At 68.3% G+C, this 12,121-nt stretch overlaps 1 protein-coding gene across 1 annotated transcript in view; it reads right to left on the reverse strand.

Annotated features, from left to right (window-relative positions):
* Positions 1-12,121, reverse strand: part of MORN1 (MORN repeat containing 1) — a 36,087-nt gene that overhangs the window by 15,500 nt on the left and 8,466 nt on the right. The window contains exons 7-10 of the mRNA XM_062193317.1: positions 10,919-11,015; positions 10,109-10,219; positions 3,509-3,635; positions 2,435-2,607 (exon numbers count right to left, since the gene is read on the reverse strand). Of these exons, the coding sequence (XP_062049301.1) occupies positions 2,435-2,607; positions 3,509-3,635; positions 10,109-10,219; positions 10,919-11,015 (508 nt within the window). The remainder of the gene's footprint in view (positions 1-2,434; positions 2,608-3,508; positions 3,636-10,108; positions 10,220-10,918; positions 11,016-12,121) is intronic.

Consider the following 12,121-nt stretch of genomic DNA (forward strand, 5'->3'; position numbering starts at 1 on the left):
CACAGCCTCACCCCTGCACTGACCCCGTCCCAGGTCACAGCCTCACCCTGCACTGGCCCCGTCCCAGGTCACAGCCTTACCCCTGCACTGACCCTGCCCCAGATCACAGCCTCACCCCAGCCCTGCACAGAACCCGTCCCAGATCACAGCCTCACCCTGGCCCAGCACAGACCCCGTCCCAGGTCACAGCCTCAGCCCTGCACTGACCCCGTCCCAGGCCACAGCCTCAGCCCTGCACTGACCCCGTCCCAGGTCACAGCCTCAGCCCTGCACAGACCCCGTCCCAGGTCACAGCCTCACCCCTGCACTGACCCCGTCCCAGGTCACAGCCTCACCCCTGCACTGACCCCGTCCCAGGTCACAGCCTCAGCCCTGCACTGACCCCGTCCCAGGTCACAGCCTCACCCCTGCACAGACCCCGTCCCAGGTCACAGCCTCAGCCCTGCACTGACCCCATCCCAGGTCATAGCCTCGCCCCTGCACTGACCCCGTCCTGCATGGGGTCCAGGCCCAGTCTCAGCAGGATCTCGTTCCCTATCTGGGGGCTCCCTCTGGATTCACCGCACAAACGTCCCTGTGACCACACAGCCGCTCTCGCCACTCGGCCGTGCGGCCCCAGGAGCCCCCTGGCTCCCGTCACCCTCCGCCTTGGTCTGGAAGGTCGTCTTGGGTGGACGCCACGAGGAGGAGCACGGGGAGGGGAGTGGCCGCACAGCCAGGACGGGGGCGCTGGCGGGGAGGGCCCAGGCCGTCACCAGCACCTGCCTTATGGCTCTGGGCGCAGCGTGCGGGGGCCGGGCAGACGCCCCTGCCAGCACAGAGAGGGCTGTGGTGGGCGTCACACAGGCTCGGAGACTAAATATAACCCTGTGAATGCGCAGTCAGCGTGCTGTGACGTGACCAGAGCAGCTGGCGAGGGTCCAGGCCGGGGAACAGCCCCTCCCAGGAACAAGGCTGAGCGTGGACGCCGCCTCGGGCGGGGGGACGCACTCCCCTCTGTGTCTCGTCCCTGCACCGCCGGCCGATCCGCAGCGAGGGGCCCGGGTCCTGCTGGGCGCTCTGGCGGTCACTTCCAGGGCAGGCCCAGCCACGTGGTGGTTGAATTCCAGGGCCCTGTCCTCCTCGGCCAGCAGGCCGAGGCCTGCACCCCATGCCCCCTGCAGCATCCCCCCGGGAGGCCCCAGAGGCCTGGACCCAAGGCAGGGTCCACTCTCGCCACACCTGGGCCACTGCGTCCATCTCTCTCTCTCTCTTTAGGATTTTTTTTTTCTTGAAAGGCAGAGTTACTGAGAGAGAGAGACAGAGAGAGAGAGACAGAGAGAGACAGAGAGAGAGATCTTCCATCCACTGCGTCACTCCCCAATGGCCACAGTGGCCAGGGCTGGGCCCTGCCGAAGCCAGGAGCCCTGAACTCCATCCGGGTCTCCCACGTGGGTGCAGGGGCCCAAGCACTTTCTCCCGCTGCCTTCCCAGGCACATCAGCAGGGAGCTGGATGGGAAGTGGGGCAGCCGGGGTGGGGGCTGGCGGTAGAGCAGGCCGCACCCCACGCTCCTGCCAGGTTTCCATGGAGCCCCCTCGCTGGGCTGTCTCCCCAGGTGGACGGTGTTCTCACGCAGAAATCCAGGAATCGCCCTCCGGGGCTCCCTGAACCTGCCCACGGACCTAGGTGGAGGCGGGGCGGGGGTGGGGGTGCAGCCCGGCCCCTCCCACAGTCCCCGCTGGGCGAGGCCAACTGGGCGTGCACTCCGCGGGAGGAACAGGCCCCAGCACGCCCTGCACAGGAGGCTCCTGGCCTGACCTGGGCGCCCCCCCGCCCCGTGCTCCTGGCCTCCCAGCCTCCCCAGCCCAGTGTCACTGAGGGGACGGGGGACCCCAGCTGTCGGTCCTGGCCAGAGCCCGTGAGGGCCCCAAACCCACGTGTGCCTGAGGCTGCCGGGGGGGGGGGGGGACCCCGGCCACTGAACCTCCACCACTGGCGGTGGCAGGGACCGGACCGGAAGGCGCCAGGTTCCCAAGAACCTGAGGCCAGCGGACCAGCTCCCCCGCCCCAGCACCCTGCTTCTGTGAGTCGCTCCAGAACATTCCGCAGCGGATCCCCCTGCCTGGCCTTGGGGCAGAGGAGGGGCTGGGGGCGGTGCTCCAGCACCCGTGGCCACAGCTCCCCGAACAAACCGGGCCAGCCGGGGACAGCAGCAGCCATCCCCAGGCTGACCACAGGCCTTGTCCGCACCCAGGTCGCCCCTGGCCTGTCAGAGGCGGAAGCAGCGCGCCCAGGCTCACGGCAGATGGCACTGGAGCTGCCCGGTGTGACCTGCGCCCCGGCCGGAGCCACGCGTGGGCGGCGGACTTGTGAGTGAGGGACTTGTGCTGCCTGGCCTCCCGCCCCCCGCCGGCCTGGCCCTGCACCGCGTCCCGGTCTGAGGCTGCACTCACCGGGCGGCCCGGCCAGGGTGTCCTGCTGGCCGTGGGATGCCCCCAAGTCTGGCGCTGGCTCCGGGTCTCCCTGGGTGGGGAGGGCGTCACCTCCGGCGGCTTCTGTGGCGGCTCTGGGCCCCGGCCCCCGTGACCGGGAGCAGGACAGAGGGTAGGAGATGCACTGGAAGCCCCTGGAAGCAAACAGTGGGCTGGGGCTGGAGGGGCCAAGGTGGTCCTGGCCCGGCCTGGGACCCGGGGAGCCGCGGTCAGCACTCGGCTGCTCCTGCGGGGACAGAAGGGGCACCCAGGCCACTGCCCTGATGTCCCTCCGGCTCCAACAGCGTCACTCCGTGCTGTGCTGGCCAGGAGCACGGCCCCCGAGTGCACCCCAAATCTGCGGCTGTGAGCTCTGGGGCTCCCCACGGCCGGGTCTGCGGGGACCCTGACCGTGGCGGTGCTGCTGACCGCTGACCGCCTTGTGCCTCGCTCTGCCTGGGGACCTGCTCTACTGGGCCCCCTGGCCGGAGCGCCCAAGGACCGTGGCCCAGAGCCCTCAGGGACGCTGCTGAGCTTGGGGGTTCCGGCCAGGGTTTGGGGGACACAGGGCTCCTCCTGGGGACTTGGCAGAGCCAGAACCGAGACGGGAGGGGCGTTCCCAGGGAAGCCGCTCGGCCCGACCAGGACCCTCCCGGGGCCTTTGGGCAAGAGAAAAACAGGAAACAGGACAGCAGCCTCGATGAGGTCAGCACCCGGTGCCCACGCGGCTCCCCTGGCGGGCGGCGGGCGTGGGGCGGAGGGGACACCAGGGCCACGCGGGGCAGGCCCAGGAGGAGCCCCTCCAGGTCCAGGACAGGCCACAGCCTCTGCCCATGGCGAGAATGACCGTGACCCGAGAGAGGCTGGGGGCTTGGACAGCGCACGCCGGGTTCCGGAGCTGAGGCAGCCCCTCGGGGACGCCTGGGCAGGAGGAGGGGACGGCGGGCTGTGCGCCGGCCCTGCCTGTCCCTGTGGGCGGCACGGCCGTGGACCCCCTGGAGGAAGGTGTCTGCCCACGTCTCGTCCCCCGCCCCGGCCCGGGTCGCCGGCACTCACAGCGGGGTCTCCACGGGCGTCTCCGGGTGGAGTTCGCTGTCCACTTTGAAGAAGCTGATCTCGGAGAAGGCTGGGAGCTGCACGTACCTCACGCCCGCCGACACGCTCAGGAGCCGTCCACTCTCGCCTCGGGGAGGGGAGAGGAGCGGGCGTCAGGCCCGAGGCCGCGGGCGGGGGTCCCACTGGGCCAGGAGCTCTGGGTGGAGGGCGTCTTCTGCACTGGGCGTGACCCCGTGACCCCTCCTAACCAGGGGTGCAGAGACCCCGGCTGGGGTCCCTCGGCTCCCTCCCGAGCCCTGCAGAGGCCCCTGTACCCCCCAACACCTCTGCCCCCCACAGCTCAGTCCTGGATCCCGGCCTCCGATTGTGGGTCGCGGGGCACCCGGCTCTCCTGCCGGCCAGTCCCCGGGTGCCCCGTGCTGCTGGTCGTCCTGGGCCCCAGGGACCCGCAGGCTGCAGGCAGGCCCCCCGGGTCACCACGCCCAGCAGAGGCCCCAACAGACAGGAGTGCTGGGCAGCAGGTGGGGAGCGGCGTGGTTACGGCAGGGCAGGCAGGACGCAGCAGGGGGGCGACTCGGCCCCAGCCCCCAGGACTGGGCTTCCAGACTCAAGGGACTGTGTGGGTCGAGGACATTCGGACAGAGGCCTGTGTGGCTCCCATGTGAGGGTCCCTGGAGAGGTCACCTGAAGCCCGGGGCTTCCTCCTGGTGACCCCCCCAGGGAGCACCGGGCTCCTATCGGCATGGACTCGGGGGGCCGGGTAGTGGGGGCCGAGAGGGAGCCGAGGCTGGGGAGGAGGGGCTCTGACTCGGGACAGAAAGGGGCCACGCTCAGGCTGTAGGAGGCGGCGGGGGGCCCGCGTGGCACAGCCGGTGAAGCCGCCGTTTGCAGCGCCAGCCTCGGATGCAGAAGCGCTGGTCGAGTCCCGGCTGCTCCACGTCCATCCGGCCCCCTGCTCACGGCCTGGGGAAGCAGAGGACGATGGCCCAGGTGCTTGGGGCCCTGCACCCACGTGGGAGACCCAGATAAAGCCCCTGGCTCCTGGCTTCACACGGGCCCAGCCCTGGCCATTGCAGCCACCTGGGAATGAGCCAACAGATGGAAGACCTCTCTCTCTCTCTTTCTCTCTCTCTCTCTCTCTCTCTTTCTCTCTCTGCAGCTGACTGTGCAGGGCGAGGTGCACAGTGGGGGACGGATGGAGGTGGAACCCTGAAACCCCCCCAGCTGAGAGAAAGCGCTGTGGCTGGGGGGCACTGGGCACAGGTCAGGGGCTGTGGGGGACCAAGCAGGGGCCGGGAGTATGGGGGGCACTGCACATGGGCTGGGGTGTGTGGAGAGACTGGGCACAGGCTGGGGGTATATGTGGGGGGACTGGGAACAGGCTGGGGGTGTGGGGGGCACTGGGCACAGGCTGGGGGTGTGTTGGGGGTAGGGTACTGGCTAGGGGTACAGGGGAGACTGGGCACAGGTTGGGGGTGCAGGGGCACTGGGCACAGGCTGGAGGTGTGTGTGGGGGTAGGGCACTGGCTAGGGGTTCAGGGGAGACTGGGCACAGGCTGGGGGTGCGGGGGCACTGGGCACAGGCTGGGGGTGTGTGGGGGGGTAGGGCACTGGCTAGGGGTACAGGGGAGACTGGGCACAGGTTGGGGGTATATGTGGGGGGACTTGGAACAGGCTGGGGGTGTGGGGGCACTGGGCACAGGCTGGGGGTGTGGGGGGGGTAGGGCACTGGCTAGGGGTACAGGGGAGACTGGGCACAGGCTGGGGGTGCGGGGGCACTGGGCACAGGCTGGGGGTGTGTGTGGGGGTAGGGCACTGGCTAGGAGTACAGGGGGGACTGGGCACAGGCTGGGGGTGCGGGGACACTGGGCACAGGCTGGGGGTGTGTAGGGGGGTAGGGCACTGGCTAGGAGTACAGGGGAGACTGGGCACAGGTTGGGGGTGCGGGGGCACTGGGCACAGGCTGGGGGTGTGTGTGGGGGTAGGGCACTGACTAGGAGTACAGGGGGGACTGGGCACAGGCTGGGGGTGCGGGGACACTGGGCACAGGCTGGGGGTGTGTGGGGGGGTAGGGCACTGGCTAGGGGTACAGGGGAGACTGGGCACAGGTTGGGGGTGCGGGGGCACTGGGCACAGGCTGGGGGTGTGTGTGGGGGTAGGGCACTGACTAGGAGTACAGGGGGGACTGGGCACAGGCTGGGGGTGCGGGGGCACTGGGCACAGGCTGGGGGTGTGTGTGGGGGTAGGGCACTGGCTAGGGGTACAGGGGAGACTGGGCACAGGTTGGGGGTGCGGGGGCACTGGGCACAGGCTGGGGGTGTGTGTGGGGGTAGGGCACTGACTAGGAGTACAGGGGGGACTGGGCACGGGCTGGGGGTGTGGGGGCACTGGGCACAGGCTGGGGGTGTGGGGGCACTGGGCACAGGCTGGGGGTGTGTGTGGGGGTTGAGCACTGGCTAGGAGTACAGGGGAGACTGGGCACAGGCTGGGGGTGTGGGGGCACTGGGCACGGGCTGGGGGTGTGGGGGCACTGGGCACGGGCTGGGGGTGTGGGGGCACTGGGCACGGGCTGGGGGGTGCAGGGACCCTCAGCAGCACAGGTGCGAGGGGGGAACGCGAAGGAGCAGCCTTGGCGGTGGGGAGCCGGCCTCACACGTCCTGTCCTCTGTGCCTGTCAGCCGGCAGACGTGACAAGAGCAAGGCCGAGGGCCATCCCACGCGCCTGACAGGCGCCCGTCACAATGCTGACATCTGACGGACAGCACCGGGCTGGCCGAGGGCGCAGGGAGTGTGGCCGTGAGCAGGAGGCGCCTCAGTGACCGTGGGGGCCTCAGGGGCCGCGCTCACAAGGACGGCGGGGTCGGAGATGACGGACGGAGAGCAAAGCTGAGCTCCTGGGGCTGACGGCGCAGAGACCCCGAAACAGCCACAGCCACGGCCCCAACACCGAGAGCGGCCGGAAACGCCCGGCTTCTCTGAAAACGGTCCCCCCACAGACGAAGGAGCTCCAGGCCCAGAACAGCGAGGGAGAGAAAGAAGCCACGTCGCGTGGCCTCACACCAGCGGGGACGAGAAAAGCCCGAGAAAGGGCTCCGGCGGACCAGCAGGGCAGCTCGGGGGCGCTGGGACGCCACAGCCCGCACGGGCTCCCGAGCCAGCTCCCGGCGCAGGTGCTGGGGTCCCTGCCGCCCACAGGGCCCTGGAAGCAGCTCCTGGCCCGGCCCTGGCTGCTGTAGGTGATGGTGGATGGGGGCTGGCTGTCTCTCTCTGCCTCTCAAATAAATGAAAGTTTTTAAAAACACACCTCTCTGAAAAAGGGACTGCTACAACGCACCAGGCAGCACCGGCAGGTTTGTCACCAGAAGCAGCGCGAACGCGGAGACGACGGGCGGGCGGGGGCTGTCGGCGCCACAGCCCACGCGGCCTCAGAACGCCCGGGGAAGTCCCAGCCACCTGCTTCTGCTGCTTTCCTTAAGATGTATTTATTTATTTGAAAGGCAGAGTTACAGAGAGAGAGAGAGAGACAGAGAGAGAGAGAGAGACAGAGAGAGAGAGAGGTCTTCCATCCGCTGGTTCACTCCCCAAATGGCTGCAACGGCCGGAGCTGGGCCGATCCAAACCTGGGAGCCAGGAGCTTCTTCCAGGTCTCCTACGTGGGTGCAGGGGCCCGAGGACCTGGGCCATCTTCCACTGCTTTCCCAGTGCATTAGCAGGGAGCTGGATCGGAAGTGGAGCAGCCGGCACTCGAACTGGCGCCCATATGGGATGCCGGCGCTGCAGACGGCGGCTTCACCAGCTACACCACAGTGCCGGCCCCAGCCTGGGAGGCAGCAGAGGGCGGCCCAAGTGCTCGAGTCCCTGCCCCTCACACAGGAGACCCAGGTGGAGCTCCTGGCTCCCGGTCAGCCTGGAGAGAGCGCTGCCCTGCGCAGGTCACTCACTAGAGGGCCACACGGCAGGGCTGGGCCAGGCTGAGAATCCCCAAGTGTTTGGAAATCAAACAACACACTTTTCTCTCCCTTTGAAAAAGATCAGTTTATTTATTTGAAAGGGAGGAAAAGAGAGAGGGAGAGAGGGAGAGAGAGAGAGAGAGAGAGAGAGGGAGAGAGAGAATGAATCTTCTGGATCCCCGTGGATCCCTGCGTGCCTGCAAAGCCAGGAGCCAGGAGCGCCACCCGGGACCGGTGCCTGAGCCGTCACCCGCCGCTGCCCGATGTTTGGGAGTGCAGGTGGGGAGCAGGTGCAGGCGGAGTTGGAACTCGACCCCAGGCACGGAAGCAGCAGCTTCCCGGCCCCTGACACGCACACCTCAAGGAGCCCTGGCTCGCGTCCACTGGCGGTGCCCTTGGACGCTGCCCGGGACGCCCACGCACAGGTCGAGCCGCCTGGGTTTGATTCCGGCTCTGCTGCTGGGCGCCCTGGGGGGCAGCAGGTGGTGGTCCCAGTGGTCGGGAGACCCGGAGGAAGCCCCCGGCTCCTGGCTTTGGGGCCCTGGCTGCTGCAGCCGTCCACCGGGGAGTGGACCAGCAAACAGGAGGTGGCTCTTCTTGGTCTCACTCTATGAGGTCAGCATTCCCTGGCCATCAAAACCGGACAAAGCCGGTTTTTGACACCAGCATCCTCCACGCCAAGGTCATCACTCAGGGAACAGTGGCTGGGACAAAAGGACACCAGCGCGCCAGAGATGCAGGCGGGACCCCAGCCCCACAGCACACTGCAGGGTGGACCCCAGTGCTCCCACAGGGCTGGAAACAACAAGTTCTTTTTTTTTTTTTTTTTTTTTTTTTGACAGGCAGAGTGGACAGTGAGAGAGAGAGACAGAGAGAAAAGTCTTCCTTTTGCTGTTGGTTCACCCTCCAATGGCTGCCACGGCCGGCGCACTGCGCTGATCCGAAGCCAGGAGCCAGGTGCTTATCCTGGTCCCCCATGGGGTGCAGGGCCCAAGCACTTGGGCCATCCTCCACTGCCTTCCCGGGCCATAGCAGAGAGCTGGCCTGGAAGAGGGGCAACCGGGACAGAATCTGGCGCCCCAACCAGGACTAGAACCTGGTGTGCTGGCGCTGCTAGGCGGAGGATTAGCCTGTTGAGCCATGGCGCCGGCCAAAAACACCAAGTTCTTAAGAGCAAGCCCAGTGCCGGCCTTCAGGGCCTGGGCGACGGCACCCGAAGCGCAGCTGGGCTCCCGGAGGAGGCGGCGCTGTGTGGGGGCCACTGGACGACGTCTGGGCACCACCAGCTGGGAGGGGACTTGTGACTCCCCAGGGACTGATAACGCCAAGCCACACAGGTGGCCAGTGTGCTGGGGTGGGGCGGGGGGACCGTCACATCGTCAGGGCCAAGCCACAGGAGGCCGCCCACGGCACGGCTGTGTGACGGGGACAGTGGCAAGTGCTGGACGGGAGCCCCCAGCCCCTGAGGAGGCTCCGCAGGCAACAAGAGCCCATGCACAGAGAATTTTGGGGGTCAAAAACCAAAACCAAAAACCGAGCAGCAAAGTCCAAGGATCTGAGGTCAGGACCCAAAGATCAAGGGAGGGGCGGGCACTGCGGTGTGGAGCCAACGCCTGGACACCTGCGTCCCACGTGGGAGGCCCGGGTCTGAGCCCCGGCTCAGCTCCCGCACCCCAGGGGCAGCAGGTGACTGCCCATGTACTGGGGTCCCTGGCACCCACGTGGGAGGCCGGGGTTGAGGTCCTGGCTTCAGCCTGGCCCAGACTTGGCCAACGCAGGATTTGGGGAGCGACCCTGAGGATGGGAGAGATCCTTGTCTCTTTTCTTCCCAAATAAAGAAATGAAAACTAAAACACAAACAGCTGGGCACCCCATGAGAAGACGGACGTGGGCTTCTGTCTGACGTTAGCCTAGAGCGGACCACGGATCTGTGGAAGGCTCGCCGAGGGGCGGTCGGCAGTGCTGGCATCTGTGTGCGTGTCCTACGGGCACGGGCTGGCGGCTGCCAGGCCCTGGGATGGGGTCAGGCCGGGAGCAGGATCACAAGGCCTCTTCCTGGGGCGACGGAGACTCGCTGAGACGGACCCGTGTGCCGATGGCGGCTGAACCCCCACACGTTAATTCAGGTCGCCGCGCCACGCGTGACAGCTCGGCGTCCAGTGCCTGTGCACAGGGTCTGAGCCAACAGGGCAGCCACAGCTCTCCAGGTGCCGAGGCCCTGCACAGCGGCCACCGTGCCCTGAGAGGTGTGCCGATGCGGGTGAACGTAGCGCACACGCTCACAGATGTGTGCACAGCGCTCCCCCACAGGTGCACACCTATGTGTGCTCACACACCTGTACCCCCACACTTCCGGCCCCTCCCGCGGGGCTCTGGGTGTGAGGCCAGCTCAGGCGCCGCCGTCGGCAGCCCCGTGGGACACCTCTCCCGTGTCTGAGACGCCGTCGGCAGCCCCGTGGGACACCTCTCCCGTGTCTGAGACGCCGTCGGCAGCCCCGTGGGACACCTCTCCCGTGTCTGAGACCGGGCCCGGCGTCCCCTCTCCCGTGTCCGAGACCGGGCCCGGCGTCCCCTCTCCCGTGTCCGAGGCCGGGCCCGGCGTCCCCTCTCCCGTGTCCGAGGCCGGGCCCGGCGTCCCGGGTCTGCTTACTCTGGGCTACCTCCCCGTTGTCCTGCTGCAGCTGCACGGTCAGCGTGAAGGGACATCCTTGGGCCACCTCCATCACCTCTGGACCCAGAATCACGATCCTCGTGGCTGGCGCTAGGGGAGGGCAGAGCATGGCTTCAGGGTGTGGCTGGGGTGGCCACTGCCCTGGAGGACAGCCTGGGTGCTCGTTAGGAACGCGGCCTCCCCAGCACCCGCAGTGCGCAGCAGAGCCGGCTCTGGGAGCCCACCCGGCACCAGGGTGGGGACGAATGACTCAGGTCCCGGCTGGACGAACCCTGGGGACCCCTCGCCCTGGAGAACGAGAGGCCAACGGGACACAGGGGTGGGACGGGGCCTGCAGCAGTGGCTCCCAGCAAAAGCTGACTGGGAGGCCACCGTGGCCACAGCACAGCATGGACACGGAGCTGAATGGAGGCCACTGGGGGCAACACAACTGTGACCACGGCCCCACAGACGCTCAGGCCACAGGGCTGGGATGCAGTTGGCAGGCCCCATGGCTGGGAGATCCCCTTGTGGCTGGAAGAACCCATGGCTGGGAGGTCCCGTGGCTGGGAGACCCCCCGTGGCTGGGAGAACTCGTGGCAGGGAGGCCCCGTGGCTGGCAGTGGACTGAGGTCTGACCTGGCCTCCATGTGCCCACTCTGGAAACCAGACTGGCCCCTGTCTTCTCTGAGGGGCGGGATTCTCGACTGCACTCGTCCCAGGTCCCCACTGCGCCCCGGTGACTTCTGGGACCAGGGCAGCCCACGCCCCGCCCCACAGCCAAACCGCAGGCAGGCTGGCGACTCCTACCTGCTGGGTGGCCGTTGACCCACAGCCCATGGTAGACGGCCCCTGAGCAGTGGGCCAAGCTGCCCAGGCCACTGAACACGTCGTGGTGCCACTGCCCCTGCAGGGGGGAGGAGGTGGCCTCAGCAGCGGTTCTGCCAGACCCCGGTCACCCCGGCCCCACCCCAGGGCCCGTTCCCCCGGAGCAGACCCCGGTCACCCCCACCCCACCCCAGGGCCCGTTCCCCCGGAGCAGACCCCGGTCACCCCGGCCCCACCCCAGGGCCCGTTCCCCCGGAGCGGGAGAACCGCAGCCTGTGCGCGTCGCCAGGGACAAGGGCACCACACGCTCGCTCAGCACAGACGCGCACGCGTGCAGTGGCCGGGACCTGCGCCCTTCACTCGGATGCAAAGGCCCTGGCCCCACCTCCTGCCGAGCCTGGGGCGATGGAAGAGAGCAGGAAAACCATTTCCGTGGAAATCTGAGACCACGGCGGGGCTTGGGGAACGACTTCCGCTGCGAGGAAAATTAACTGAGGGCCCCCGGGCTCCAGCCAAGGGCAGCTGCACGCCGCCCTGCCCCCCACCGTTCCCAGAGGGACCCCACGGCCGGGAGCAGCGGAGGCCAGGCCCCTCGACACCTGCTGCAGGCTTGGGAGGACGGGCAGCTCCAGAGGCAGAGCCCCCGGCCGGGGAGAGGAGCCGGGGCGGGCGGGAGACTGTAGCCCTGGGGGCTCGGGCGCTCCTGTGCCTGGGAGGGCTTCCCCACAGGACGGCAGCACTGGGACAGCTCCGGGGAGGGGCTGCCCGTGTGGTCACCCTGGTCCAGCAGACGCAGAGCCGCACGCTGCCTGCAGTCCCGGAGCATCCAGCGCTCAGCGGCCAGAGCCCGTTCCACCCAATCTGGGGTCCTGGCGCCGGGCCCCCAGCCCTGGACTCACGTGAGCCTGCAGCTGGAGGGGTTCCTGGTTTAGACTCGGCTCCAGAGCTCGCTGCCGCCCCAGCGACACCTGGTGTGACCGTGGGGCTGTGCCCTGCTTGGAGGCTCCGAGGTGCCCGCACCTGTGCCCAGGAGCTCCGGCCTGCACGGGGCGCCCTGCCTGGGCCCTGCCTCTTGAGCCACAGCACCTGCTCCCAGCTGCTCCCCCCGGCGGGCCACCGTCCTGCTGTCCAGCGGCTGTCTGCTCTCCTGCGCCACGTCCTCCCCACTGCAGCCCCCTGGCGGGT

This window comes from Lepus europaeus, chromosome 5 (assembly GCF_033115175.1).
Source record: "Lepus europaeus isolate LE1 chromosome 5, mLepTim1.pri, whole genome shotgun sequence".
NCBI classification, from domain to species: domain Eukaryota; kingdom Metazoa; phylum Chordata; class Mammalia; order Lagomorpha; family Leporidae; genus Lepus; species Lepus europaeus.